At 40.2% G+C, this 26,997-nt stretch overlaps 1 protein-coding gene across 3 annotated transcripts in view; it reads left to right on the top strand.

Annotated features, from left to right (window-relative positions):
• The window catches only part of slc4a5a (solute carrier family 4 member 5a), a 40,458-nt gene that overhangs the window by 1,212 nt on the left and 12,249 nt on the right, over positions 1 to 26,997 (top strand). Inside the window, exons 2-13 of one of the 3 annotated variants that reach the window (XM_085181110.1) lie at positions 1,727 to 1,785; positions 2,598 to 2,810; positions 4,831 to 4,960; positions 7,790 to 7,950; positions 12,162 to 12,314; positions 13,028 to 13,141; positions 15,086 to 15,141; positions 16,688 to 16,845; positions 16,939 to 17,026; positions 19,258 to 19,412; positions 19,707 to 19,835; positions 22,632 to 22,806. In XM_085181110.1, the coding sequence (XP_085037236.1) occupies positions 1,728 to 1,785; positions 2,598 to 2,810; positions 4,831 to 4,960; positions 7,790 to 7,950; positions 12,162 to 12,314; positions 13,028 to 13,141; positions 15,086 to 15,141; positions 16,688 to 16,845; positions 16,939 to 17,026; positions 19,258 to 19,412; positions 19,707 to 19,835; positions 22,632 to 22,806 (1,590 nt within the window). In that variant the 5' untranslated portion in view covers position 1,727. Of the gene's footprint in view, positions 1 to 1,700; positions 1,786 to 2,597; positions 2,811 to 4,830; positions 4,961 to 7,789; positions 7,951 to 12,161; positions 12,315 to 13,027; positions 13,142 to 15,085; positions 15,142 to 16,687; positions 16,846 to 16,938; positions 17,027 to 19,257; positions 19,413 to 19,706; positions 19,836 to 22,631; positions 22,807 to 26,997 lie in introns of those variants that run through there. The other 2 variants (XM_085181111.1, XM_085181109.1) reach the window with 2 other exon arrangements.

The raw sequence follows: 26,997 nt of genomic DNA, 5'->3' as shown, positions 1-26,997 counted from the left end.
GAAGCCAGCGCTATAAACATTCACAACAGCAACTCAAGCGGGCTCTGCCTGGCTAAACCCCACCCTCCACCAGCCACTTTACACCTCTCATCCCTCAGGGCGGATTGTATTTCAAGAGTTCTATGTGAAATGAGGCATTATCTGCAAATTCCCTTTCAAAGAAACATTGCTGTAGAAATCAGATGTGTGAAAACAGAAAAGTCTGTGACAAACACTAAAAAATGCATGATTACGTTCATCGTTGATGTTTTTGGTTTGTTTGCCTTTTTTGTTATTCATTTGCTGTCTTACATTTTGGTAATCTAAAAAAACTGTAAAACAGGAATCTAAATTTATGTAAATCTAATCTCAGGTATTTCTGTTTGTCTTTTGAGGACAAGAAGTCTGGTTTAAGTCATGGACAAAGTCCTGGTAGATACATGTGTGCTCTGAGTACCTTTTCAGTAAGCGGTCAAGAAAGATTATTTAATTTTACTCTCTATTATGACAAGAATAATATATACATAAGTATGTTTCATATTAAACCTTGAATAAGCAAGATAGTTGTGCCATCACTGGACAAATAATCAATAATATTCTTTCACTGGATAATGAGTTAAGCAGAGGATATAGACCTCTGGGCTTTGAATACTGAGGGAAACTGAACATCAGCAACAGCTTAGTTTTAGTGATGAAGAAGCACATGCCCATTCTCATCTGGTGAATGGGGCTTTGATGGGGGGGTTTACTTATTTATTTCTACAACTACCCTTCGTCTAACCCTCTCTTTAGAAATTTCTGATTATTTCAACTTGAAATTGTAATTATGGCTGTCTTAATACAGCATCAGCTCTAATGTTTAGGTTCCTAGGATAGTAGATTTTACTTTATTTTTTACATTTAACCAGTAATACTATTTAACAATAGTTTTCTTATTATTTTCTAACATATTATTAACCCAGCAAACGGATCTGTTGATGCTGAAAGAGCCTTTGCTCAATTGAGCTTAAGGAAACTGAAGAATGGGGCAATGCCTTCATATTAAGTTCATATTCAGTTACATTGTAACATTGTACGTTGTAACTATAAAAATTCCCTACTCGCCCCTGTGGGCGGTCAATCCTTCAAGCTCGGGTCCTCTACCAGAGGCCTGGGAGCTTGAGGGTCCTGCGCAGTATCTTAGCTGTTCCCAGAACTGCGCTCTTCTGGACAGAGATCTCCGATTGGTTTCGTCAAACAAATGTTGACCGTGAAGCTGAAAACTGTAATTATTCTGTAATTACTGAATTTCATTCACAGCCTGCAACTGGAGTACTTTAAATAATACCATCAATGTATAAAGGAAAGCCCACCCTCAACACCCACCAACAGGAACAAGCTGCCTTTAAGCTCAGCTGGTGGCATCCAATGCCACGTGTGTTACCCTCTCATTTATTTTAATTATGCACTATTCTATCGACTTGGCCACCCTTTAATTATTTTGCCATTGATCCGCACAGTGACTCAAAAAGCAGGTCAGTGAACAGGAGCGGCTTCGGCTGTTGCCGCAGGCTTCGTTCTCAGATATAGAGCAACGGCCAACATACACACGTGCACATATGTACAGAGGGGACAGTGCCATCTTAGGTTTCGATTAAAAAAGGGAACCCGAGAGATAAATATGTGCACACTTTTACACTGTGCATTACACAGCAAACACACACAGTCTGCCTAGAGTGTCTTGTCACTCTCTCTTCCTCTTTAGCAGGATGGAGCATGGAGACCGAGGGATGGGAGTCTCTCACCTTCGCTACGAGGATGAGGAGGGTGAGTGTGTGTGTACCTATCTGTGGATCTATCACACACTGGCCCCATGAGCTTATAAAAATGGGAAAGCCATTTTAGTTTTTTATGTTACCATGACAGATCACACTAACTTCTAATTTTCAATTTCTTTTTAATTTTTTCTGAGAGCCTGTGTGGGCCCTATGTGCTGCAAATGAGCAGTGTGTGTGTGTATTTTGGGGGGGCTTTGGGGAGTTGTTGTATGCATGTTTGTGTAGCTTTACACTAAGCAGCAGCTCGGCAGGTTCTTTATTCAAACATCAAATATTGGCTTGTGTCTCCCTGTAGTTTAGTAATTCCATCTGGAGTTGTGTGTGCAGTTAGTGCAATTAGTTTTACAGCACCATTCAAATTGCCAGCAGATGATTAAACTCACGTCATCCAGGATTTTGCTGCAAAATGGAGGTTGTGCAAGCCAAGCTACGAGACTGTGACTGTGAATGGGCCTAATTTTCTTTATTTCTGTGTCAACAGTGACAAATCGCAACATGCTGCAGTTGTTAATAACCACACGAGCTGCGAAACATAATTTATTCTGTTCGTTATAGTAGTTTAACATTCATAAAACACTCCTGAGTATGAGGGATTAATGAAAAATCTCATTAGGTAATCTGCCAGTGTTGCTGGCTGTCAGTCAACCAATTCAGAGCTGTTCATTTAGCATTCACTGCAACCGCCTGTGTTACAGAAATCTGTTCTAAATGACACCTGTTCTTAAAAATTATTGCCACCTTCTGTATATCTGGAACTCTCCAGTCTATGACCATTGAAGAACTGTATATATTTGTCCACAGACCATCAGTCCATCTACATTGGTGTGCCAGTAGCTCGAAGATATCGACGTAAACGCAGGCGAAGGCGTTCTAGTCGAGAGGGTAGCGACATGGATAGAGACAGACATTACAGCCACCACAGACACCAGGAGCATGATCGGTACACAGAGATAGATATGGAGGAGGGACTCATGGATTCAGCAGAGCAAAGTCTCCAAGACATCAACCGTACAAGTAAGTCAGTGGTGAGAGACATGACATGACTCGTGACATGTCTTGTCTGTCAAACACCAGTCTCTGAACTGGAAAGGTGCTTTTGTCACACTGAAAGAGAAAGAGCCTGAACTCTTCTGTTGAGGGATGGCGTCTACTAATTTCATGTCAGATGTTTAATGATCCTTGGTAGCTCTAACCAATCAATGAAAAGGACATTTTCCACCCTTTGTGAGACAGCTTTATTAAATCATGGGAAACAAGTCTGTTGTTGTCATTGTGACATACTTTAATGTCACCTTTGCACTGAAGAAACACATTTTTAACATGAAACATGAAGTTTATTGGAGGTTTCCTTATGCTACAGTCCCACTAGGGAAATAGTGATTACCGATTGTCGTTCATTGCAAACATGTGCAATGAACTATTCATTTTTTGAATGACTGCTTCAAAGCTGAGGCCAGGTCTGTGACCATTCACAATCAGCTGCCACTTACAAAGTGACCTGAAGTCACTTTGTAAGTGGCAAGAAGGCTATAACAATAACAATAACATGGAGTCAGTCTGCTACCATTCTGCAATTGAATGTTGTCAGGTTGCAATCCTTTTTTTCTTTTGTTTTCATTGTTTTTTAATCTTTTAAGTTGACCCAGCTTAATAGGAGAAGCACTCCTGAAAAGCCAGAGTGCTCCTTGTTGCTGAAATAACAGTCTGCTCCTCCAGCTCTCTCAGCCTTTCATCATCCACAATTTCATGTGCTCTTTCAGAAATTGCTTTAGTTACGTCTCATATATATAACTCCTTTTCTGCACATTGCTGTTTTTTTATTTGAACATTTAAAAATAGCTTTTCATATTGCTTCCTCCCAGCATTTTTAACAAAGAACAGCAGGAGTCTGAGACACAGCCTGAGAGTGGCTACCTTCTTTTTCAGGTTTGAGTAATAAGTAGTCTGGCAGAACACTGCTGTTGTGGCTTTCAAAACTTTGTCCAGGAAAGTTGCCCACTCTCTTAAATCAGTGGAAAGGCAGCAGAGGTGTTTGCTTTGCTTTGATTGTATGCTTACATCAACACAGCCTTTTGGAATCCACGTGCCACCTCTGTACATGGTGGCACTCTGTGCCAGCTGGAGGACAAGAACATGGACAAAGACATACAACAAAACAATGAGAGAAAATAGTAATCCATTACTTAGAATTAAGGAAGTCGTACTCTACATCAAACAGCAAATGTTGGAGGGTAGAATGCATTCTTTGATTTTGCAGTATTGGTTTCACAATTGCATGCCATTCAGAAAAAAAAACTAGCGAAAGATATTTAAGTGAAATGTAGTCGTTATCAATAGAAACTTCAATAATATTGATCAATGGTAGTTTAAAAGACAAAGCTTGTTGATTTTAATTGCAGTCTATAGGTTTGCAGCCCTATTCACAGCTGGCAACTCATTACCCCAAAGCCCCACGCATGAACACAGAGTCCTGCTCAATCTCCCTGCAGATACGACGATACAATGGATTGGAAGCACAGTAGAGTTGTGAATGACTAACTGTAATCAGGCAGCACTGAGTGATCCAGGCTTTAATATGACAGTCATTACTGCTGGGACAGTAGATGAAAATAAAAGAATGATTATGCTCAAAATATGGTGACAATTAAAATATTTAAAGTGAAAACTTTGGTTGCACTTTACAGATTGAAATGTCAATTTCAGTGTTTGATTCAAGTACAAAGGAAATGCACTATTATAGCTGCAGTGGAAGAGAAACTGATAATATGGAAAAGATTGTAATTAAGTATTAGCTGAAACCAGCAACTTGACTGTAAAACAAGTCTATATGGAGGGTTCTACTTGTGTAAATGATGCCATGTTTTTATGGATGGTCACTTTGCTGTAAAGAAATGAAGACAAAACAAAGGTACAAAAAAACAAATCTGTAAAACAACGGTCGCATGTTTTAGGTGAATTTTTTGCAAGATCCTCGGGTCTTTTAAAGCAAATACAAATTCTAATCATGTCAAAAACATCCTTTCCTTCCATCAAGTGTCTCCAGCGGCAGAGCGGCTACGTTACATCCTAAGTGAAGACGATGACATGCCGACACCAACGCTCTTCACTGAGATGGACACTCTACAGAGAGAAGGAGAGGAGCTAGAGTGGAAGGAGTCTGCCAGGTGGATGACACTCAGACAACAGAGGGAAAATATAAAACAAATTGTGTGCCTTTCCTGGTTGGCTGGTTTAGAATGTCTTCTTGTAAAAAAAAAAAAAAAAAAGCGACTGAATGTTTAAATGAAAGACAATTTTCCAGCTGCATGGTTTATAGCTTGTTCAAAGTGTATTCAGCACTATAATTTTGTTGGGATGGAATTTCAGAGGAACGACATTTCAAAATTAGAAAACTGGAAAAGAAAATATGTTGAAATCATGATTGAATTTACCTTCTTGAACACAGCTCTCTGGGTTCGCATAAAATTGCCGTTCTTGTTCATGGAGGTGGTTTAAATTGCATATTGTGCTTGCTAAATTGTGCTTGCTAAGGTGTCAGGTAAATCATCAGTAAAGTAAAGCATGATTGGGCCCGTGCACCTTTATGCAAGACCAGGCTCTTAGGAGGTTTTATTGCAGGTTTGCATTAGACAAAGGAGTTATATATCACTTCCATTGTCCACTATCTGTTGTTAGAGAACATCTAGTGCATGAGTCTATGTATCATGGTTAGAGCACACTATGGAAATTTCATGGACTGGAAGCATGTAGTTTCCATATATGCTTGATTAGGTCGTGACTTATCAATCATATATGGTTGCAATGAATATATAGGAACGTTTATGTTATAACAACTTATTTTTTATGTTACTGCAATATTATGGCAGCAGTGTTCAACACAAAAGTCAAAATCTTAATATCTTTGCATTGCAAATCTTGCACAAATGTCACAGACCAAATTTAAATGTGCTGTGGTGAATAAATGTCAAAGAAGAGATTCTCCAGTTCAGTGGCTACAAATAGCAAAAATGCAGTCGTGTTAGTCTGGAACACAGTGTGAAACATGGATTTAGCTACGGTGACATCAACTGTTGATATGTGATGTCCTATTTTGACGCCTCAAGATTTTGGTTTTAGAAGAACTTTGTGACAAGGAGATTCTAGTGGAGAAACCAATGAGCATACCCTAAATATTTATCCTTTTTAAAAAACTTAATATGATCAAGATTTACAAAACAGCCTTAATTTTTGTATTCCATACGACCCAGAATGAAGCTATAACATGATCATGATTGACATATGGTTTTCAAATTCATTCAGGGATATCTGGGAGGAAACCAGCAGCCAGTAACCTGTCTGTGTCTCCTGTTTAACCAGTAGTCTGCTGTGCATCAACTCACAATCACAAACAAATAAAAGATCATTTTTTAGAGTCCTTGTTAAATCTCAGCCCAAACACACCTTTACATGCTTCTCAGATCATCTATGACAACCTTTTTTGCGCCACGGACAGGTTTGTGCCCGACAATATTTTCACGGACCGGCCTTTAAGGTGTCGCAGATAAATACAACAAAATAAAACTAGTACCGGTACCGAAAAAAAGAAGATTTATTCATAACACACGTGAAAAGACCCAGGAAAACCGAGTTAACCTCTTAAGCCCCAAGCCTAACTGATCTCCTGCCTTTTGCCCCCGTATCAGGGGGCGTTGGGGCTTAAGAGGTTAATGAAAAAAACGATAACAAAATAAAGATAAAAACCGATAAAAACCCTGAAAACCATAAATTTCACACCCGAGTCTCAACTCTCGCGGCCCGGTACCAAAGGACTCACGAACGGGTACCAGTCCGTGGCCCGGGGGTTGGGGACCGCTGATCTATGATGAATGAAGCTGCTTTTAGGTCTCATGTGGGACAAGATACAGAAAGAACTAATCTGGACAGGGAAGAAGTATTGCTAACAATAAGGAATGGGAATTTTATGTACTAATTAGAATATTCACAGAAGCCATCTTGCTGTATTTGCATTCTGCTTAGAATCACATTTAATTAGAATTTCAACTTCTCAAAATTACATTATAGAGTCACCAAAAAGAAACTGATATCTATAATTGGTAGTACTACTGCTCTACCTATTAAATGTTAAAAAGCATTTCAATATTAGGTCAGCATATCTGAAAAGAGTATGCTAATCAGAGCGACATATCTTAAATATGGTAACTCATCAGAAATGATTATGCTAATTAAGGCAGTAAAATATTGTTATCAAGGACACCATGAGCCCTTGTAATGAAGTGTATGGTGTGAGCTGCTAAAAGAACAGACTAATGGTGTTCTATAAATTTATCTGGTAGTTAAGTCTGACGTCACTAGCCGTGTCTGGACCTAAACTCCGCTGCAGGTCCATATATCAAACGATCACTATGGCATTACTGAGAGTTGAAAAACTGTCTAAAGTCTTTCATCTTTAATAATATGATCAGCGTTCTGCTCTACCAGGTGTAACAATTGAGTTTAACATTCAGGCATCCATGAAAACGGAATTTATGACATTTAGAAGTTAGCAGGAAGTTAGCTCACTAGCTTCTATCTAAATACAATATAGCATGTCCTGACTGCGGGGTTTTGGAAACAAATTAAAACGTACAGCTCTGTTATCACTTCTAACATAAATGAAGACAAAAAACTAAACAGCAGTGACGTTTGTAGGGTTACTGAAGTTTGGCTAGCTGGTATATAATGATGTGCTACGTGACCGCTAGCGACACAGCTATGTTAGCATAATACAAACAAGCTAACTTTTTTTCCACTCGATAAATGGTAACGTGAGTGTTCTCAGTGGTCAGGAACAAATGTAATCGCATTGCCAGAGTAATGTCATGTAGTAATTGGCTTCAAGTAGGATTTGAACACTAGTCTCTGCATTAACCATTAACCAGCACCCCAGACATGAAATTTTAGGTAAATTGTATTCTCACCTATTCTGTGTCTCTGCATGTTCTTGCTGCCTTTAGGTGGGTGAAGTTCGAGGAAAAGGTAGAGGAGGGAGGGGAGAGGTGGAGTAAACCCCACGTGTCCACACTGTCCCTGCACAGTCTTTTTGAGCTCAGGACATGTCTCCAGACAGGAACAGTGCTGCTGGATTTGGACGGCTACTCGCTGCCTCAAATAGTTGGTGAGATATTCACATTTATAACTGCACGTCTTTATGTGTGAATAAGCAGTCAGAATTCACTGTTTTCAATAAGTGCGCTGCAAGCCTAGCAGCTCTTTAGCTATTTGGTTTTGTTTTTTGTTTTGTTTTTTTTTTGGGGGGGGGGGGGGGGGTTGCAACGTATTTTATATTTGCAACCATTAAGCTAACATAATTAAGCTAACAATCATGTTAGCTAAATATATTATACTCCATTTCCACATAAGTAATAAAACAACAAATACATTAATAATACGTGAATAATAGAAGTATATCAAAATATCAGTATGTAATTTTAATAAGTTATGAAACAGCTGTACTTTATAAAATTAAACATTGTTTGAGTTGTTTTTGCTAAACAAACTGATTGGTGATTCATTTTAACACCTATACCTGGGTTTCTCTGCTATGACATTTTTGTAAAATTTATATTAGTTAACCCTCTATAGACACCCTCTTTATTGAGGTTTTGCAGTCACACAACTGCTCACATGTATGTGATGGCAAGTGAGTTAGAGACTAGAGACTGGTCTGCAACCATCTGGCAACCACTGGTTAGGAAGAAAAAAATATTTATTACGTGACTAGTTGGCATGTGGTTGGTAAAGGTTGATGCCAGTTCCTGTAAGATCAATTGCTTAATCCCCAAACACACAGGTCCAGACACGGGTCAGTGATCTCCTGGCAACCACCAGTCATTAGGGATAAATGTGTATTTCCTGACCGGTTGGCGAAAGCCTTCTTATGACTGTCTTAGTCAATAACAGATTGCTGTTGATACTGACACCCGATAACTTCCTTTAACTATTATTTTAGCATAAACTAGTGTGACAGTAACATTACCTACAGCTGTAAATTGCTTTATCATTTCCCTTGCTTTATGAATAACCCTGCATCATGACCTTTTTCATCTTTCCCTTTTGCAAATCCAAAAGCTCAAAGTGTAGCTACAAATGCATTAGTATGGAGTCAATAAAGTATAAAAAAATACAGTTAAAAACAAGAAAAAAAATCAATGAGTAAACGTATTGTTTCCCAGTTCTCAGTAAAATCGATGCTCAATAAACTGCAGGAACATTTTCTAGCACATATCAGATCTTTTTATATTTCCTTAATTTTCCACTCGCTGGTCAAGTGATTGATAAGATTGTTGTGGTGTGGTGCTCCGATATTCAAAACCAGGTCACATTTTCCTCAGTAGTAGTTGGTTGTAGATGGTTATTGATATTTTTAACAATTTTGTATAGTATAGATGTACCTTTATCCTTCTACATAGCCTGAATTTAGATAAGCTTTCTTTTCTCTAAGTATTATTCGGGAATAGTTCTCCAGGCTGCGTGAAGTAGACTCCAAAGCTCTTTGGATGTTGGCTGCATTTTGTTTCATTACATGTCATGATGATCCCACACTGATTGAGTAATGTTGAGGACTCTGAGTAAGTTCTGTTGTGTCTTTTTGTGTTCAAGTATGCCTTTACTGCATTGGAAGTGTGTTGGGGATAATTGTCATGCTGGAAAATGAAGCAGCTGCTAATCACATCCTTTCTAGGTAGCATAGCATAGTGGATCATAATCTGATTAATTGTAACTCCATCAGTCTTGCTGACAGACCCTCCACAATGTTAATGCTTCACAATAATGAATGTTTAAACATTTATTATTGTTCCTTATTGAAACAGAATTGCATTTTTCACTCCGTAAGCCCTGTTGTCACCTGTTTCAGTCCAGTTCTTATGTAACTTGACATACCTCAGCCTTTATTCCCTGTTTCTATTTGTTAAAAATGGCTTCTTGTCAGTCACCCTTCCACTGAGACCATTTCTGATGAAGCTTCAGTGAATTGCAGATCTATCAGCTGAGTGTCTCTCAGGTCAGGTCTTTGTTGGATTTATTGCAATTTCTTCAGGACATGACTTTAGATACTGTTCAGTTCTGTTGTAGATAGTCGTTTTGGCCTGTAACTTCTTATTTTATATATTTATAGAAGAATAATTTATAAACGAATAAATACTGTAATAAAGCTAATAAATATCAAATATTTATGATATATACAATGTTTTCAGCTAATAGCTCTTTGGGAATCACTTGTGGTTGCAAAAATTGGATTTTATGCCTGTCAAACTGTTTTAGCTTTGGAATTTTTCATAAATTCAACCAAAGAAATGGGAACAAACAAATAGTGACAGGCTGCTAGTAACAAACAGATTCATCCCTTGAGTTAGGTCTGTTACCTAACTATTAGTGAAGTTTTTTTTATGCCTGAATTCAAAAGTAGGTGTTAGATGACTTAGCTAAGAAAAAAAAACCATTCTTGTTAAAATGGTCAGATACATAGACTGGGCTGAAAATGAGTGAAAAAGCAGACAATGGTTGAAGGGAAAAAACAGAGAACTATTGCCCAGGACAATTTTAAAATTAAAGGAAGAAGTAACCAAGTAAAACAGTCTGGCTTCTCTGAAGCAAAATTTAAAGAAGTGCCCACTCAAGATTATTGCACAGTACAGCATAGAAATTGTAGTTTCCTGAATATTTTTTCTTTACCATTTTCTGTGTTAAAGAGAACAGTTGGTGTGTTTCTGAAATTTTAAACACATTACTGGCCAAAATCTTTCTTCTTGTATCATTTGTGTGATCTGGACCAACAGAAGACAACAAATTCACATGACACCACTTTTTATTTTGCGTCTCATACAAACTCATTTTAAGCTGTCCTTGTGACATTTCACAATATTTTATCTCTGTATTCCCCAAGACATAACCTTAAATTACCCACACAGATAGATAAAAAATGTCTTGTCAGTGGTGGTGCAGGCATTAGCACACTTGACCCTGAATCACAGTGGCACTGGTCCATTGTGCTGTCCTGTCCTCTTTAAATGTGATTTGATCTTGTTCTGAAATGATTACTTCACTTCCTTCCAAGGTGTTATTAATATATCTGGGTTTTCTGTCTAGATGTTTGTAGCTGTGGGTGTTTGGACTTTTAAGAAAGTTAATGTTCAATTTTAAAGAACGACTGGATGGTTCGAGTAACAGTATAATTTTAGCACTCACAGATCCGACAGTGAGTGGTTCCCATTACTCATCCAGTCTGAGAAAGCAGTGGTTGAAGTGTTTGTGTATTTATTGATTTCTTGTAAGAAATATAGGTTTATACCTTGTGTTTTTGTTTTGTTAGTTTTTTTTTGGGTTTTTTTTTTGGGGGGGGGGGGGTTCTGTCTTGTTTTTATGGACATGAAGTCTGCCAATAAAGATTGATTGATTGATAGATAGAGCTCAAATGCAGCAGGTTTGTGTGCTTTTTAGCACACTGTGATTTTTAAAATGAGCATACGGTGAATAATTTTGACTAATTCGTTCTTGTCTTCTGCTTTGTATGAATATAATCTTTAATTAATTTGATCTCCTTGTTCATGCACAATAGCTGTCAGCCTTTCTCTCACTGTGATAAAAAGCACCCTGCTGTTCATTTAATTGAACTTTTATGCAACTGCAGAGTCAGACAATTTTTATAGGGTTGATCAGGCTGAGACCATTATTTTAATTGGGGTGGCACAGAAGCTGACGTCTTGTTAATTAAGAGCCAACTTTTTTGGTCACTCACTCGCAAAATTCGCTTGTGTGTGCATGACTACCACGTAGAAGCCCACCATAAGGAGTCACATTATAGTAAGCTTTTTGTGTAACTATAAATAGCTTTTATATTGACAATTAAACATTTTCTTACTGTTTATAAAGCTCAAAAGATAGATTTAAAACATGGCCGTATGGTAACAAAAGTACATTTCTGCTGGCAATCATGCTTAAAATTTGTGGCCACTGGTCAGACTCCTAAGAGAACATGCAAATGATAATAGTGTACAGTCATACCACTTTGATAGGCACAAGCACAACCCGTTGTTCCTAAGTGGCATGAGCCAGTCTCAGGGGCAAATGAGACTGCGTCATTTTTTACACTGAACAAGAAGTTGCCATTTCAAATAACAAGTTAGACCATTTTAGATGTAGAGGTAGACAGCATAACAGAACCATAGACGTATAATTTACACAGAAATGTATACTTATCATCAGTATATGCAAAGCATTCATTGTCTTACACAATAGCAGACTACAGTCAGTGTTATGAAACTCTTTTTCAACTCTAACTTCCAGTTAGGAACTCTTAAGATGTGAAATTTTGTGTCTCTTTTCTAGATGACATTATAGAGAGACAGATAGAGGAAGGCATGCTATCTCCTGATCTCAGAGAAAAGATCAGTTTTGTCCTGCTGAGGAAGCATCGACACCAGACCAAGAAACCGATCCACCGTTCCTTAGCTGACATTGGCAAGTCCAGCTCTTCTACCAGTGAGTGACCCAACTTGTGACACAGATTGACCTGCCCTGTGTAGCTCTGTGTGAATAATCCATGGGAGACCAATATTCTAAGTATAGCAGGGGTGGGTGATTCATTTTCTCAAGGGACCACATGACAAACTGAGACTGTTGGGGAGAGGCGCAGCAGTAAGCTGAACTCATTTCTGCTCAGTGTTAATTTTATCTCATTATAAACGACTACTAGTAAGAGTAGATGTTATAATTGGCCATAATTGTGGCTCATTGGGAAAATTGATTGCTCATTCCTAGTCTATAAGATAACAGGTAGTTGACCTGCCAAAGTATTACATCAGCTTGAGTTTTCCCTGACTGATAATATTAAACACATTGTTGGAGAGCTAGCATTATGAAATGCCATCATATGAAACAACACTGTGAATCCCTAATTATAGCAATTCTTTTTCTTTGTCGTTGGCTTCATTCTGGGCTGACATGTAATTTTGATGCTACTGAGAAATAAATTATGCATATATTTAACTCACTCACTGAATGAATGAACACTCTTGAGTCAACAAGGCTCATATCCTCCACAGGGGACGTATTAATGTTTGATGAGTTAATTACCACTGTAGCATTTCCACATATCATCAAGACAGGGCACACGGTGTTCAATAAATCATAAAGCATCACCTCCAATCACTGATTCTGTTGTGTTTCTCTTCATGCTTCCCTTCCCATGGCAGATCGGAATGTTGGACCCCGAGGTGGAACGGGCCCGGGGCAAATGGCCAACTTCAACAGGTCCACAGAGGACCTCCGAATAAAGCAGCAGCCAGCAGCCAACTATGGCCGCCTGCGTGAGTGTCAGGTTTTGGCTTGTTAAGCCGGTTGATGTTTTTTCAAAATAAAAGTCATTATATTTTACCTTGTTTTAGGAGCACTGTAAAGAGTCAAAGCCTATATAACCATAACTGTATCATCCTACAATCTCCAAATAACACATTATAGTTTCACTTGTAGATTGCTGTTTAACATTTCTGCATATGTGAAGACTGAATAAATAAATTCAGGACACCAAGCTCAGATTGTTAGCTCATATTTACAGACCAATCAGTATCCTCTGAGCACATTTATGTACTCAGAGGATACTGATTTGTCAAAGCCATCTCTCCTAATTCTGGATTTTCATTCTAACACATGGAAAATTTGCTCTTTGGTGATTCTTGAGCATAAATAAGGACGGGAAAAAATAGACATTAAGAGTGACTACTTCATGGCTGTCATGGGCTGGGTCTGTGACCCAGCATTTTGAGTTCATGATATATTGTTTATTTATGGGGAAATGTTAAGTTCTTGTTTTGTATTATTAGTTAGAACTTGAGGCTTCATGTTTTGCTATTTTTTGTTTGGGTTTAGCTCATCTAGCTCCCGTAAAACCCCTAAGTGGTTCAGCCTTGGTGCTGTTATTGGATCCCCTCATTTCCCCTTTCCCTGGGCTTTGGTCCCACCTGCCCTTTGTGTTTCATGTCTCATGTGTCAAGCCCATGTTGTTTGGTCTGCCTCATCATGTTCTCCTGTTTATTTTGAAAGTCCAGTTTTCATGTCATTGTGTTTGAGTTTACATTTCCTGTGCATCGTTATGTTCATCCTTGTCAGCTGTTTCCTCATGTGTCTCGACTTCCCCTGATCACCTCATGTGTGTATTTAAGTCCTCTGTTTTCTGTGTTTTGTTGTCAGGTCGTCTGTTTGCATCCCCATAGTGTTTCGTCATAGTTTACTCAGTGTTCATAGTTTTGTCATAGTATTTTCACTGAGTTTCTTAGTCCTGTAGTTTCTGAGTGTTCACAGTTTTCTTAGTTTTCCTTTCAGTGTCTTTCAGTGTCTGCTTCTGGGTCCTGTAAACTAAACTTATTGGCGCACCCCGCCGTGACAATGACCTCATATGGTGGCATTCATAAGAGAATCAGATTGACAATATAGTGTAGATGAAACTGAGATGATGGGGAAAATGGTGGACAGGAGGGGAAAGCAGGTCAGAAAGCAATGAACTGAAATGACGCATCATTTCATTGATCAGTAAAATGCACACACATGCTGACACAAAAGTACTGTCAATAAATGACAGCTTATATGATTTTTAGAGGTATTTTTACTTTTTCAGTTCCATGGATATCACATAGTGCACCATAGATAATTATCCTTCAGTGTAGTGAACGATATATCGTAATAGTATTGAGCCACTGGATTCCCACCTCTAATGACAAGAGTTATGGCTGCTGAAGTATTCAGAATTCAAATAGTGATATATATATATATATATATATATATATACTATATATTTCAGTATAGATATATATTTCAGTATATATACTGAAAATAACAAGAAAAAACATTCAGAAAAGAAACCTCTCGTTTCAGCAGTTTCAGTTTGTGATTTTTCTCAGAGATTCCCCATCTTCTGCTAAATAAAGCGGGTGATTTGTGCTACAACTTGAAATTACTTTTTTAAAGATTGATTTCCAAGACTTACATTATCCTACAAGTTACACCCAGTGTGGTTAAACTGAAAGTGAAGTGAAGTGAAGAGCTGGCCACCCCTGCTCTATACTATATACAATATACTACAGCCTTTACAACCTTTGTAAAGACTTTATGGCATCTGTAGTGCATTAGACTGTGAAGATTTACCCAATAGCTGTATCTCATAGAATTTATGTGCCAGTTATCAATTTCAGGGCTGAAATGATTCCAAGTAAGTGGATATAAAGAGTAATAACTGTATAACTGTCCCAACCTCGCAGGTCACGCCCAGAGCAGGAGTATGAATGATATTGCGGACACTCCAAGCACAGACCAGGTGAGTTATTACTGAAACCAGCTCATTACATTCAGTATGTCAGGGATACAGCCTTCACATGTGTAAGTGTGTTTTATAGTTGTGTGGCTTTGGTTTGATCCTGACAATGACCAAATTCATGTTCCTGTCTTTTCTACTGGCAAATGTCTATCTGTCTGCTCTGAGGGAATCTTTGGAGGATACATTTATTTCCACTCTGTTGCCTTTCATTATTGGACAGATTGCCTACCAGTAAGGCATTTCATTGTATTGAATTGCTGTTTCTTCATCACTCATCAATTTTTCATTGCAGCTGCTCGCTGAGGTGGCATCAAGTGACAGAGAGAGTGTTCAAACACATAACTCACTCATTAGTGAAGCTGATGCAGTAATGGGAGTTAAACCTGGCGACGCATGCCAGTGCCGCTGCAAAGGCGTCCTGATGTCACTTCGATTAGTCTACAGGGCTTTGTAACTGACAGGTCAGATTATGTGTCATTTACTGGGAGGGATCGTGTAAAAAAAAAAAGAAATGAATGAGAATTTAAAGGGTGCTATGTGGGCCACAAAATTTGTCTTTGACAGTCGGCAGAGGGGCCAGCACTGGTTGTCCGGTTCCGAGGGCTCTACTTATCGTTTGGCTGGCTGTTCAAATTCTATTTTGAGGTCTACATCGGTCGCATGTGACAACGGACAAGCGATTGTTTATTTTGCTACAGTGTGTATTTGCGCTTGTGTGTGCCACATTTTCTGTGTCGATATTGAGCTGGCACTGAGAAAAAGATGGATTTCACTGTCGGTCCATCAGTCCACGTGCTTTGCTCTCACGTGGAGCCACAGATTCGGGTTATGTGTTGTTGAAAAGGCGCTCCACTACTCTGTGTTATTGTGCATCAGTCCAATTTCCTGCCGCACCTTTAGGTGTAATCAAACAGGTCAGACTGGTTCACCATTTCGGGTCACAGGCAATTGTTTTGCCTCTCTGATTGTTTGTGTGCAATTCTTTAAGGATTTTATGCCCACTTAACTACACAGGATTGCATTTAAAAAACGTGCTCCCGGGCTAATCTGCCGGGTTTTGAGAGACTGTAATGACAGAATGAAACTTTAATGATCCCTGTAGGTAGATCCAATCACTACACCTACCAACACCGTCACAATAAAAGCACACGTCCCAGTTACAGCAGTCTTTGTCTTAACATCCTCCTAACTGAAAAATGACTTTATAAGATAAACTTAAACAGCTGGTTCAGTATTATTATATTATTTTCACTTTGGTGTCATGCATGAGAGAATAGAAGACTAATACATTTTTTAAAGTTAAACAAATGATTTTGTAAGAAGTTTATTTTCTGTATGTTCAGTTTAAACTATGAGAGCGCGACAGTAATACGTATAGGAAATTGAAGATTGCCACAAGATGCAAAAACAAAACAATTAAACATGTAAAATGAAATATGAATACCTCAGAACAAAGTCTATTACATGTAGGAATTACATATATTCTACTATGCCGACACGATAATGCTGGACTGCGTTCTCCCTTTTTTCTGCCTTTTTTCTGTAGTTGAAAAATAAATTCATGAAGAAGATCCCCAGAGACGCGGAGGCTTCCAATGTCTTAGTGGGCGAGGTAGACTTCCTCAACAAACCTTTTGTGGCGTTTGTTCGCCTGGCCCAAGCTACAACTCTAGGAGGTCTGACAGAGGTCCCTGTTCCCACCAGGTAAAAATCACTACAATATGTTATTGCCCGCCAACCAACAACAAACATCTGCAGTCCCAGAACATACCTCACATTTGTTTCCTCACTCTACAGATTTCTGTTTATTCTGCTGGGGCCCCAAGGAAAGGCCAAGTCCTATAATGAGATCGGCAGAGCAATAGCAACTCTAATGGTGGATGATGTAAGTGCCTGTCACTGTGTGTTAAAATCCTTCCATAGCATGTGTTCTTCCTTAGACTTGACAATCTGACGCTGACATTTCTCAGGAAACCTGAGCAAAGATAAATGTAAAGATTCTTCACAGTTCCTGTAAAGGACATGTTCAGCGTTCACTGGCATGTCCAGCATTATGTTTGGAGTACGTCTGGAAGTGATGTTCATTGTTAAGCATCAGCTATAAGTGGGGTTTCTATTTGGATAATGAGTCGTTAATTGTTTTCTAATGGCAGCAGTATTCTCTTCCCTGAAAACAGTTTGAGCTGTTATTCTGTGTTGTGTCACTAAGTTACTGTGTGTCATTTTAATAGCAGATACAAACAGTAAGGAAGTGACAGGCTGTTATTTGAAATGAGTCCGAGTGCAAAAGAAGCACATTTCCCATCCACAATTAAAACATGATTATAGGTTTGTGGCTGGTAATTTGAAGCTGACCTATTATTGAGTATAGACAGTAATTATGTGGCATCTCAACAGGAGTTCAATCTCACCTCTCGTGCCACACTGACAAGGCAGTGCTGGTCAAATATAAGAGCAGAACATGTTTATGTGTAACGCTTTATTTAAACCTGTTCAAAAACCAAGATTAGGTCAGCAGCTGTCAGTCTCTTCCCATAATACAGACAATATTCCATTAAGTAAAAACATTCAAATTCCTACTTTAGTAAAAAAAAAAAAAAAAAAAAAAACTTTTCAACTAATTTTTATAACTTAATTCTTTAAGTAATACATGACTTAACAGTACCAGTCAAGATATTGGACATTCACACTTATGGGTACACAGCTCTGCCACCACACAGCTGCAGCTGTCATGAAACTCTATGTATGCGTCATTGCAATAGCATGATTGGCTCATATTAACAGATTTCTACTGAGGATTCTTTGAGTGCCATGCTTCTCTCCTACAGGCTCTCATGTTCGGTTATTAGGCTTAACTTTGATGACTTTGGCCATGTCCTGTCCTTTCAGTATAACACTTTTGTGCAGTTGATAATTATTATTTGCTGTAAAGAACTGGATTTACTCAATAATAATAACTAGCACTAGCATTAACCTCTGATTGGTGCTAAACACCCCCCACCCAATCCTGTGGCTTGTCATGTCTTTCACAAAGTTGTGCTGTGGCATTTATGTGCTTTTTGTGCAGAGGAGTTTTTTTGTTTCCTGTTCTCATGCTGTCCTACCATGGAAGCACAGCATAAGTAGAGATCTTTTTTTTTCCTCTTGTACTTTCCCACTGTAGTGTATATATCAGTGTTTTTCTGTAACGCTACCGATCTCCGACTTGTATCCCCATGTAAAGTCTGTGTTGTGTGTGTAAGGTCGGGGGGGTCCCATTTCACTGCAGGGCAACCTGCATGTGGCGAATAAAGCTTTGATTGATTGATTGATTGGTTGAACATTAGCATGTTTAACTAAGACGGTGAGCATTTACACCACTGCACCGGCTAGATTTAAGCATGCTAATGTAGTCATTGTGATTATGTTAGCTTTCTCTTAAGAACACAGAGTCAATAGTGCTGGTTATACACACATTCATTGACTCTATAACATTAGCATTACAGTCAAACTGTATTGCTAATTTTTCGTAATCTTCTTAATGGCAAAATGTCCTTTTGCTTGAAGTTGTTTTACTACTGTATGTGCCAACAACTAACTGTAAAGCATCTGTCCTACGTAGAAAATAGCCTGTGCAGTCATTAGCTTGATTTAACTCAACCAAAAAACATGGCAGCACCGCGAAAAAGGGCTCTGACGCATCTAATGACTGTTCTACAGATCAAAACCAAGTTAGGCTATTTGAAGTGTAGTTAGATGGAGAAAATCAATAAAGTACCACATCTACTATTTGGAAAAGATTTCTGAATGGGGCCAGTGCCCATTAGAACATTTTCACTGCCAATTAGAACCACGGCTTGATTTTTTTCCCTGTTGTTGATACAGCCTTATTTAGAAACATATAATGCTTGTGCACACTAGTCTCTATGGGCATGATTAGTGGCTGACTGGCAGTTATTCTTGAATTGAATCCAGCTGAGGACAGATGTCAATATAGCCTTAACAACCAATGTTCAATATGTCTCCATCAAAGGTGACAGGCAAACACAGCTTATTAGGGCAGTACATACTTATTACTATTACCAAGAGAAACTGTAAAACCTTTTCCTTTTATTTCTCTGTCTTCCTCCCTCCCAGCTCTTCAGTGACGTAGCCTACAAGGCAAGAGATCGGGAAGATCTTATTGCAGGAATAGATGAGTTTCTGGACGAAGTGATTGTGCTTCCACCTGGGGAATGGGATCCCAAAATCCGCATTGAGCCACCTAAGAAGGTTCCCTCGGCTGAAAAAAGGTTGGGGATGTCTAACCGCCTGAGTAATACATATAAAGGTCAAAAAGCTGTAGTTGAACAATGTGCCAAGAGCAATTGCAAACTATACTAAGATCGTTTAGGTCAAAATATCTAGTTACAGAAAAATAAAATGTTCTCTGAAAGAAAGGGTGAAATTGTGCCTTTCAGTCAGCAAGTACCAGTTTGCAAGGTTGAAACAGCTTATAGACAGACCATTCGAGTGCATAAATATATGTGAAAAAAGTTTAAATCTCATATTTGCTCACATGTGTGGCATGTACGTGTCCTTTGCAGGAAGTCAGTCTTTTCCCTAAATGAGCTGGGACAGATGAACGGCACAGCTGGCGGAGGAGGAGGCCTGGCAGAAGACGAGGAGATGCCAGTTCAGCATGAGCTTGGAGAGGAGCTGGCATTCACTGGACGGTAGGCAGCCCAGGCCGCGTGGCAAACTGCTGAGAGGTTTAGACTAAACACAAGCATCCATCCATCCATCCATCTTCATCCGCTTTATCCGGGGCCGGGTCGCGGGGGCAGCAGCCTAAGCAAAGAGGCCCAGACCTCCCTCTCCCCAGCCACCTCCTCCAGCTCATCCGGGGGAACACCAAGGCATTCCCAGGCCAGCCGAGAGATATAATCTCTCCAGCGTGTCCTGGGTCTGCCCCGGGGCCTCCTCCCGGTGGGACATGCCTGGAACACCTCACCCAGGAGGCGCCCAGGGGGCATCCTTGTCAGATGCCCAAACCACCTCAGCTGGCTCCTTTCGACGTGGAGCAGCAGCGGCTCTACTCTGAGCCCCTCCCGGATGGCCGAACTTCTCACCCTATCTCTAAGGGAGATGCCAGCCACCCTTTGGAGGAAGCTCATTTCCGCCGCTTGTATCCGCGATCTCGTCCTTTCGGTCACTACCCACAGCTCGTGGCCATAGGTGAGGGTAGGGACGTAGATCGACCGGTAAATTGAGAGCTTCGCTTTTACACTCAGCTCCCTCTTCACCACGACGGACCGGTGCAGCGTCTGCATTACTGCAGCTGCAGCCCCAATCCGTCTGTCGATCTCCGGCTTCCTTCTCCCATCACTCGCGAACAAGACCCCGAGATACTTAAACTCCTCCACTTGGGGCAAGACCTCATCCCCGACCCGGAGTGGGCACTCCACCCTTTTCCGGCTGAGAACCATGGCCTCAGATTTGGAGGTGCTGATCCTCATTCCCGCTGCTTCACACTCGGCTGCGAACTGCTCCAGTGCGAGCTGGAGGCCCTCACCCGATGAAGCCAACAGAACCACATCATCCGCAAAAATCAGAGATGAGATCCTGAGGCCACCAAAGCGAAAGCCCTCCGCCACTTGGCTGCGCCTAGAAATCCTGTCCATAAAAATTATGAACAGAACCGGTGACAAAGGGCAGCCCTGGCGGAGCCCATCACCCACCGGGAACGAGTCCGACTTATTGCCGGCAATGCGAACCAAGCTCTTGCAACGGTTGTATAGGGATCGAATGGCCCGTAGCAATGGGCCAGACACCCCATACTCCCGCAACACCTCCCACAGGACACCCCGAGGGACACGGTCGAATGCCTTCTCCAAGTCCACAAAACACATGTAGACTGGTTGGGCAAACTCCCATGCACCCTCAAGTATCCTCGAGAGGATGAAGAGCTGGTCCAGTGTTCCGCGACCAGGACGAAAACCGCATTGTTCCTCCTGCATCAGAGGTTCGACTAGCGGACGAACTCTCCTTTCCAGCACCCTGGCATAGACTTTCCCGGGGAGGCTGAGGAGTGTGATCCCCCTGTAGTTGGAACACACCCTCCGGTCCCCCTTCTTAAAGATGGGGACCACCACCCCGGTCTGCCAATCCACGGGTACTGCCCCTGATCTCCACGCAACATTGCAGAGGCGTGTCAACCAGGACAGCCCTACAACGTCCAGAGCCTTCAGGAACTCGGGGCGGACCTCATCAACACCAGGGGCTCTGCCACCAAGGAGTTGTTTAACTGCCTCAGTGACCTCGCCCCCGGAAATTGGCGGGTCATTCCCCTCATCCCCAGACTCTGCTTCCTCCTCGGAAGACGCGTCAGTGGGATTAAGGAGGTCCTCGAAGTATTCCTTCCACCGCCTGACAATTTTCTCAGTCGACGTCAGCAGCGCTCCGCCAGCACTATACACAGTGCAGGTAGAGCACCGCTTTCCCCTCCTGAGACGCCTGACGGTTTGCCAGAACCTCTTCGAGGCAGTCCGAAAGTCTTTTTCCATGGCCTCTCCGAACTCCTCCCACACCCGAGTTTTTGCTTCAGCCACTGCCCGAGCCGCATTCCGCTTGGCCTGTCGATACCTGTCGGCTGCCTCCGGAGTCCCACAGGCTAACCAAGCCCGATAGGACTCCTTCTTCAGCCTGGTGGCTCCCTTCACCTCTGGTGTCCACCATTTGGTTCGGGGATTACCACCACGGCAGGCACCAACCACCTTGCGGCCGCAGCTCAATGCAGCAGCTTCGGCAATGGAGGCGCTGAACATGGTCCATTCGGACTCAATGTCCCCCGCCTCCCTCGGAATGCTGTTGAAGCTCTGCCGGAGGTGTGCGTTGAAGATCTCGCAGACTGGGGCCTCTGCTAGTCGTTCCCAGCACACCCTCACTACGCGTTTAGGTGCACAAGCAGACTCTGGGAATTTGAATATGGCCTTATCAAAATTTGGCAGAATGGCCAAGTTATTTAAGCACACCTGTCCTAAAAAAAAATGCAGATACTCCCTTATGGTAGGTACAAAAGTTAAACTAATGTAATGTGGACAGTATTGGATTGCCAGTTTCAGCTGTGCCTGCAAAAAGAAAGCAACAAAGAAAATGGAACATTCCTTGTCTTGTTTTGTTTCAGAGTAGAAAATGTACTATAAAAGGATAAATATGGCTTTATCCAAATCCAATTTGCCAATGATAGCCTGAGAAAATATCAAGAAAATCTTACCTGAGAGAGTAGGTTTCAGTGGTAAGTAGTGCTTACACTTTGTCAAAGTCAAAACACAGAAGTGACTTTTTAAACTTGGAGAAAATAGACTTAAAAGCAACAAGCAGTGACCTCTCCTGCCTGCAAGTATAGATGTCAAATCACTGTGTAAGTGATTCATGGATATAGTTTCTGCTTTCTTGCAGAGAAAATACTGTGACATGCTGACAGGTGTGAAGCATCCTAACCAACTATGTTGGTTGTTGTTGTGCAACAGGTTCTGTGGGGGTTTGTACTTGGACATAAAGAGGAAATTGCCATGGTTCCCTAGTGATTTCTACGAAGGGTTCCACATTCAGTCCATCTCCGCTGTGCTTTTCATCTACTTAGGATGCATCACCAATGCCATCACCTTTGGTGGGCTCCTTGGGGACGCCACTGACAATTACCAGGTAATAACAATTTGTACATTTGGAGAAAGCACTGTTTGCAGTGCATTGCAGCTGCTACCTTGCTGGAAAGAATATTCGAGCTACCCAGATTGATAGTAAGCATCGAAAACAAAGCATCGTTTATTTAAATCGCAGCATTTGTGACAAATGCTCAAAATCACCAGGGAAACAGCTCTTTGTGGCTCGTAGCCGTCTCTTGTTTGTCATTTCCCTTCCCTCTGTGGACTGCTATGGGATGAAAATAGCATTTGACTTAATCAGTGATTTGAACAATAAATCTTTATTTTTGTAATTTATTATAGATCCCAAACAAGCCCAAACAGATGGGGCAAAATCACAAGCTCACAGTTTTTGACATAAAAGGGGCCAATTAAATCCAGTAGGTGCCATTTCTGAAATCGTCGGGGTCTTAATCCTTTTCCCGAAGTATCAAAGCCTGGTGGGAGTTTCGACCTCATTAACTTGTTCATTAAAACAAGTCATCCTCCAAGCCAGCCCCTAGCTTTGTTAAGTTTGAATGAAAATATCAGAAACTCTGAAACATACACATGTCATATTTTACATCTCTCTGCTATTAGCACATTGACGTGCCTGTGTAGTTCATGCTGTTCTGACTTTTTCTCTCAGTCCTTCTTTCTATGGGTTTGATCTTGAATCTCTTAATCTTTTAACTAACTATATACAAAAAGTTCTGTATATTGTTGCCAGTGTTCAACACAGTAAATGCTATAACATTAACTGGTGTTATTTAGGGGAACTGAATTGTGATTTTTGTTTTTGAAAAGACATTTCATTTATTTGTCATCATGATGTTTTTTCCTCAAAGCAGACGTTTAGAGATTTCCTGTAATTTCATTGAAGATAATCAGATTATTTTTGATGTACTTAGCTAACATCACTTTAAACCCCTTAATAAAGTTCCTTAACAAGGAAGGCAGAGAGGCTTTAAGTCTAGACAGGGACTGAACTCCAACTGAGTACAATTCCACAGTAAGTAAGCATTACATTGTTAAAAATTCTTAAAAATGGTGGAGCTGCTATCTGACCGGTAGAAAGCTTCTGACAAACATTTTTTTTTCTGTTTCTCTTGTCATTTGAATATAGAAATGTCCTTTATATATGAGGAGAAACATCCTTTTCATTTATAGTGATGGCATTAATGATACCCTATAGGATTAAGAGGTTATCATATGTTTTTATGTTTTCAAAATTCTTGTTGCGACTGGAGAAAAGTTGATCTTGCAGGGAGACTTAAGGTAAGTGGCGTCTGTGTGGGCCTGGAGACTGCACCTTGCTTTGATTGCTCTAATTGTTCCGTGATTTTGATGAACCTGGTTGTAAAAAGTCTTTAAAAAATAATTTTAACATTTTGATGGCTGGCAACAAGACATATTTACTAACATTAAGTTTTCAACAATAACACAGTCACATTAGTTAAAACACAGAAAACAGAACACCTTGAGAAGAGCACGGTGAGACCAGATAAACAGAAACACTGGCTGTGATGTCACTTGTCATGTCGGCACAACAAGACGCAGATGATTGATTTTCTGTGTTTTTGTTCTGGCTCCCTGTGAATGAGGAAACAGCTGCACTTTGACCTTCTAGTGGTCACAGAACCTGGTGGAAAATTCTGCAATATATGTTTTATGTTATGGTATGAAAGAGAGTGATGCTGTCAGCACTGCTGTTTGACAGCATTGGCCATGAATTATTTAATATTATTGTAGATCCACCGTTATTGTTCTAATCTGTCAAGATGGCTCAGCCTTCAGATTTTTTTATTATTGTTAAGAAAATATCCACAATATCTCATGTAATGCAGAGTTATAAGAGTGTAAAAAAAACAACTTAACTGTAATTATGTATCTACAATCATGCAGGAATGTACAGTACAGTGGAACAGCAAAAATCTGACACATGTGGCCCTTCGGTTGATGCAACTGTTGTTCACTGAAGCCTCATTAGAAATGGTCTCAGTAGAAGGGTGGTTTTAAGAAGCCATTGAAAACAGGAAGGTATACAGAATTACACAAGAACTGGAAATTCAGTGGCAATGCATCTTATGTCATTATAAATCCAAATTCAAATCAATCTCCTTTCAATATCCAGCCATTTGTAAAACACAGTGGAGGCTCTGTCATGGTTCGGAGCTATATTTCATCCAGTGGTGTTGATGAAAATATGAATGCAGACAAATGCCGTCTGATTTTGATTCACCATCTTCACCAGCTTCATTTTTCAGCATGATAGTGATCCCAAACACCGCCTGTCCAAGCATACTTAGAAGTGCACAATGGAATAATGTCAGCCATGGATTGGCCTTACTGGAACATTGTTAAGGCAGTGTGGGATCATTTTAAGAGAAAATTGAACAAAAGGAACAATATCCAAAGAAGAGCTTTCAGTGTCCTTGAACAAACCCGGAGAACCGTTCCTGAAGACATTCCAGGTTAAACTATCAGATCTTAATGTCAGCTAATCACATCAGTAGTTCAAGCACCAAAAAATAGCAGAAAGAAGAATGATCCCTGCTATTCCCCTAATCAGTAGTTAGGCCAACGTGTGGAGGACGGATTTCTAGGTTACCTGAAATGTTAACTGGTGACCTTTAGTGATAATTGAGTAGTGTTTTAATAGAGAGGAAAATTAGAGTTACTGAACAATTCGTATGTATTTCAAGATGAGTGTCTCATAGATGAGTCTACTGTCGATGCATGCACTGGCCATTGAAGCGGAGCAGCAAGCGCAGGCAACACATGTAAACACAGGCAAGTAGCAGCAGTAGATTAAAATCAATGGGTGTCTGTTCAGGAAGTTCGAGAATAATTTGCGTGTCATGTTTATGAAGTTAGGTGAGATACATATTAAGTCTTAAGCTCTACGCAGCTAGTTTGTCATGTCAGTGACACAGTTTTCCTCTGTTTAATTTAGTTTGTCTATAATTAGATAATCTACTTCAGTGCGTCATGGTGTTATGTGAGAGAAACTACAAGACACCATCATCAGTTACATTTTGCTGCACAGTCATAATACAGTGATTCTGTTATTTCATTAATGTGAACCTGTCCTCACTGGAGTATTTGGCTTTGTAAATAGAGTCCACTGCAATGAGGTCAGAATATTCAAGATTCGTTATTGTTTATGAATATCTATACACCAAAATTATATTGCACTCAAGACTGACTCAATGAACTCCAAAGTGTTCAATGACAAAGTGAACAAATTTTACTTTAAATTCTTGAAATGTATTGTATTAAAAATTTATATATGTACATAGATATTAGGGGTGCAACGATACACAAAATTCACGGTTCGGTTCGGTTCGATACTTTGGTGTCACGGATTCGATATTTTGTCGATACAAAAAAAAAATGTTCATGCCTTTTTAAATTGTCATTTATTAAAATTATAAATATATATTTTAACTCAAAAGTACAGTTTTTAAATTTAATGTTGCTGAAACAACAAAGTAATAAATAAATAAATCTATCTGATCGAGAAATCACTCATCTTTGGAAAAGAGAGTTTATTACAGAGAAATGTGTCTTTCCAAAATAAAAGCTATACTATACGCTTCTTCTGGGCTATATTCTCAGCAGCATATTAAACATATCAGGTCCCCATAAGGAGAATCATGTGCTAACGGCTGTCTAAATGACTCGGGTAAAGTTTGTAGCATGCGTGCTTGTTGTTTTTGTCTGCTTCCACTTGTCTTTGCACTAGGATGATGTCAGCATAAAAGTGCAGTCATATTCATTGTGTTCCCACCAGTGCTGTCAGCGTTAACCTTGTTAAAATGATGTTAACGCACTAGTTCCCACCAATGTAGTTGAGCATTGCGTGGCACATCCGACATACTGTTTCACTTTTGTCCATGACGCGCTTACCATCAGGTTCATACTTCACATGAAAACCAAAACAGTTCCAAACGCCAGATCTGAATGAGGGTGGGGGAGGTTCAATTTGCCATGTTGCAACGAGCTTAGCTTCTGTCTCGCTAGCTTGCGCAGCGCTCAGTGGATCTGCGCTCGACAATGCAGCCTAGGCGGAGTAGTCGAACACAGATCCACTGAGCGCTCAACACAGACAGCATCGTCAGAAGAAAAGTTGATAAAATAAATTAAACATTTTGTATTGTTCGATACATATGCGTACCGAACCGAAAGCACTGTATCGAATGGTTCAATA

This window comes from Neolamprologus multifasciatus, chromosome 12 (assembly GCF_963576455.1).
Source record: "Neolamprologus multifasciatus chromosome 12, fNeoMul1.2, whole genome shotgun sequence".
NCBI lineage: Eukaryota > Metazoa > Chordata > Actinopteri > Cichliformes > Cichlidae > Neolamprologus > Neolamprologus multifasciatus.
This window is presented reverse-complemented; position numbering and strand designations above follow the sequence as displayed.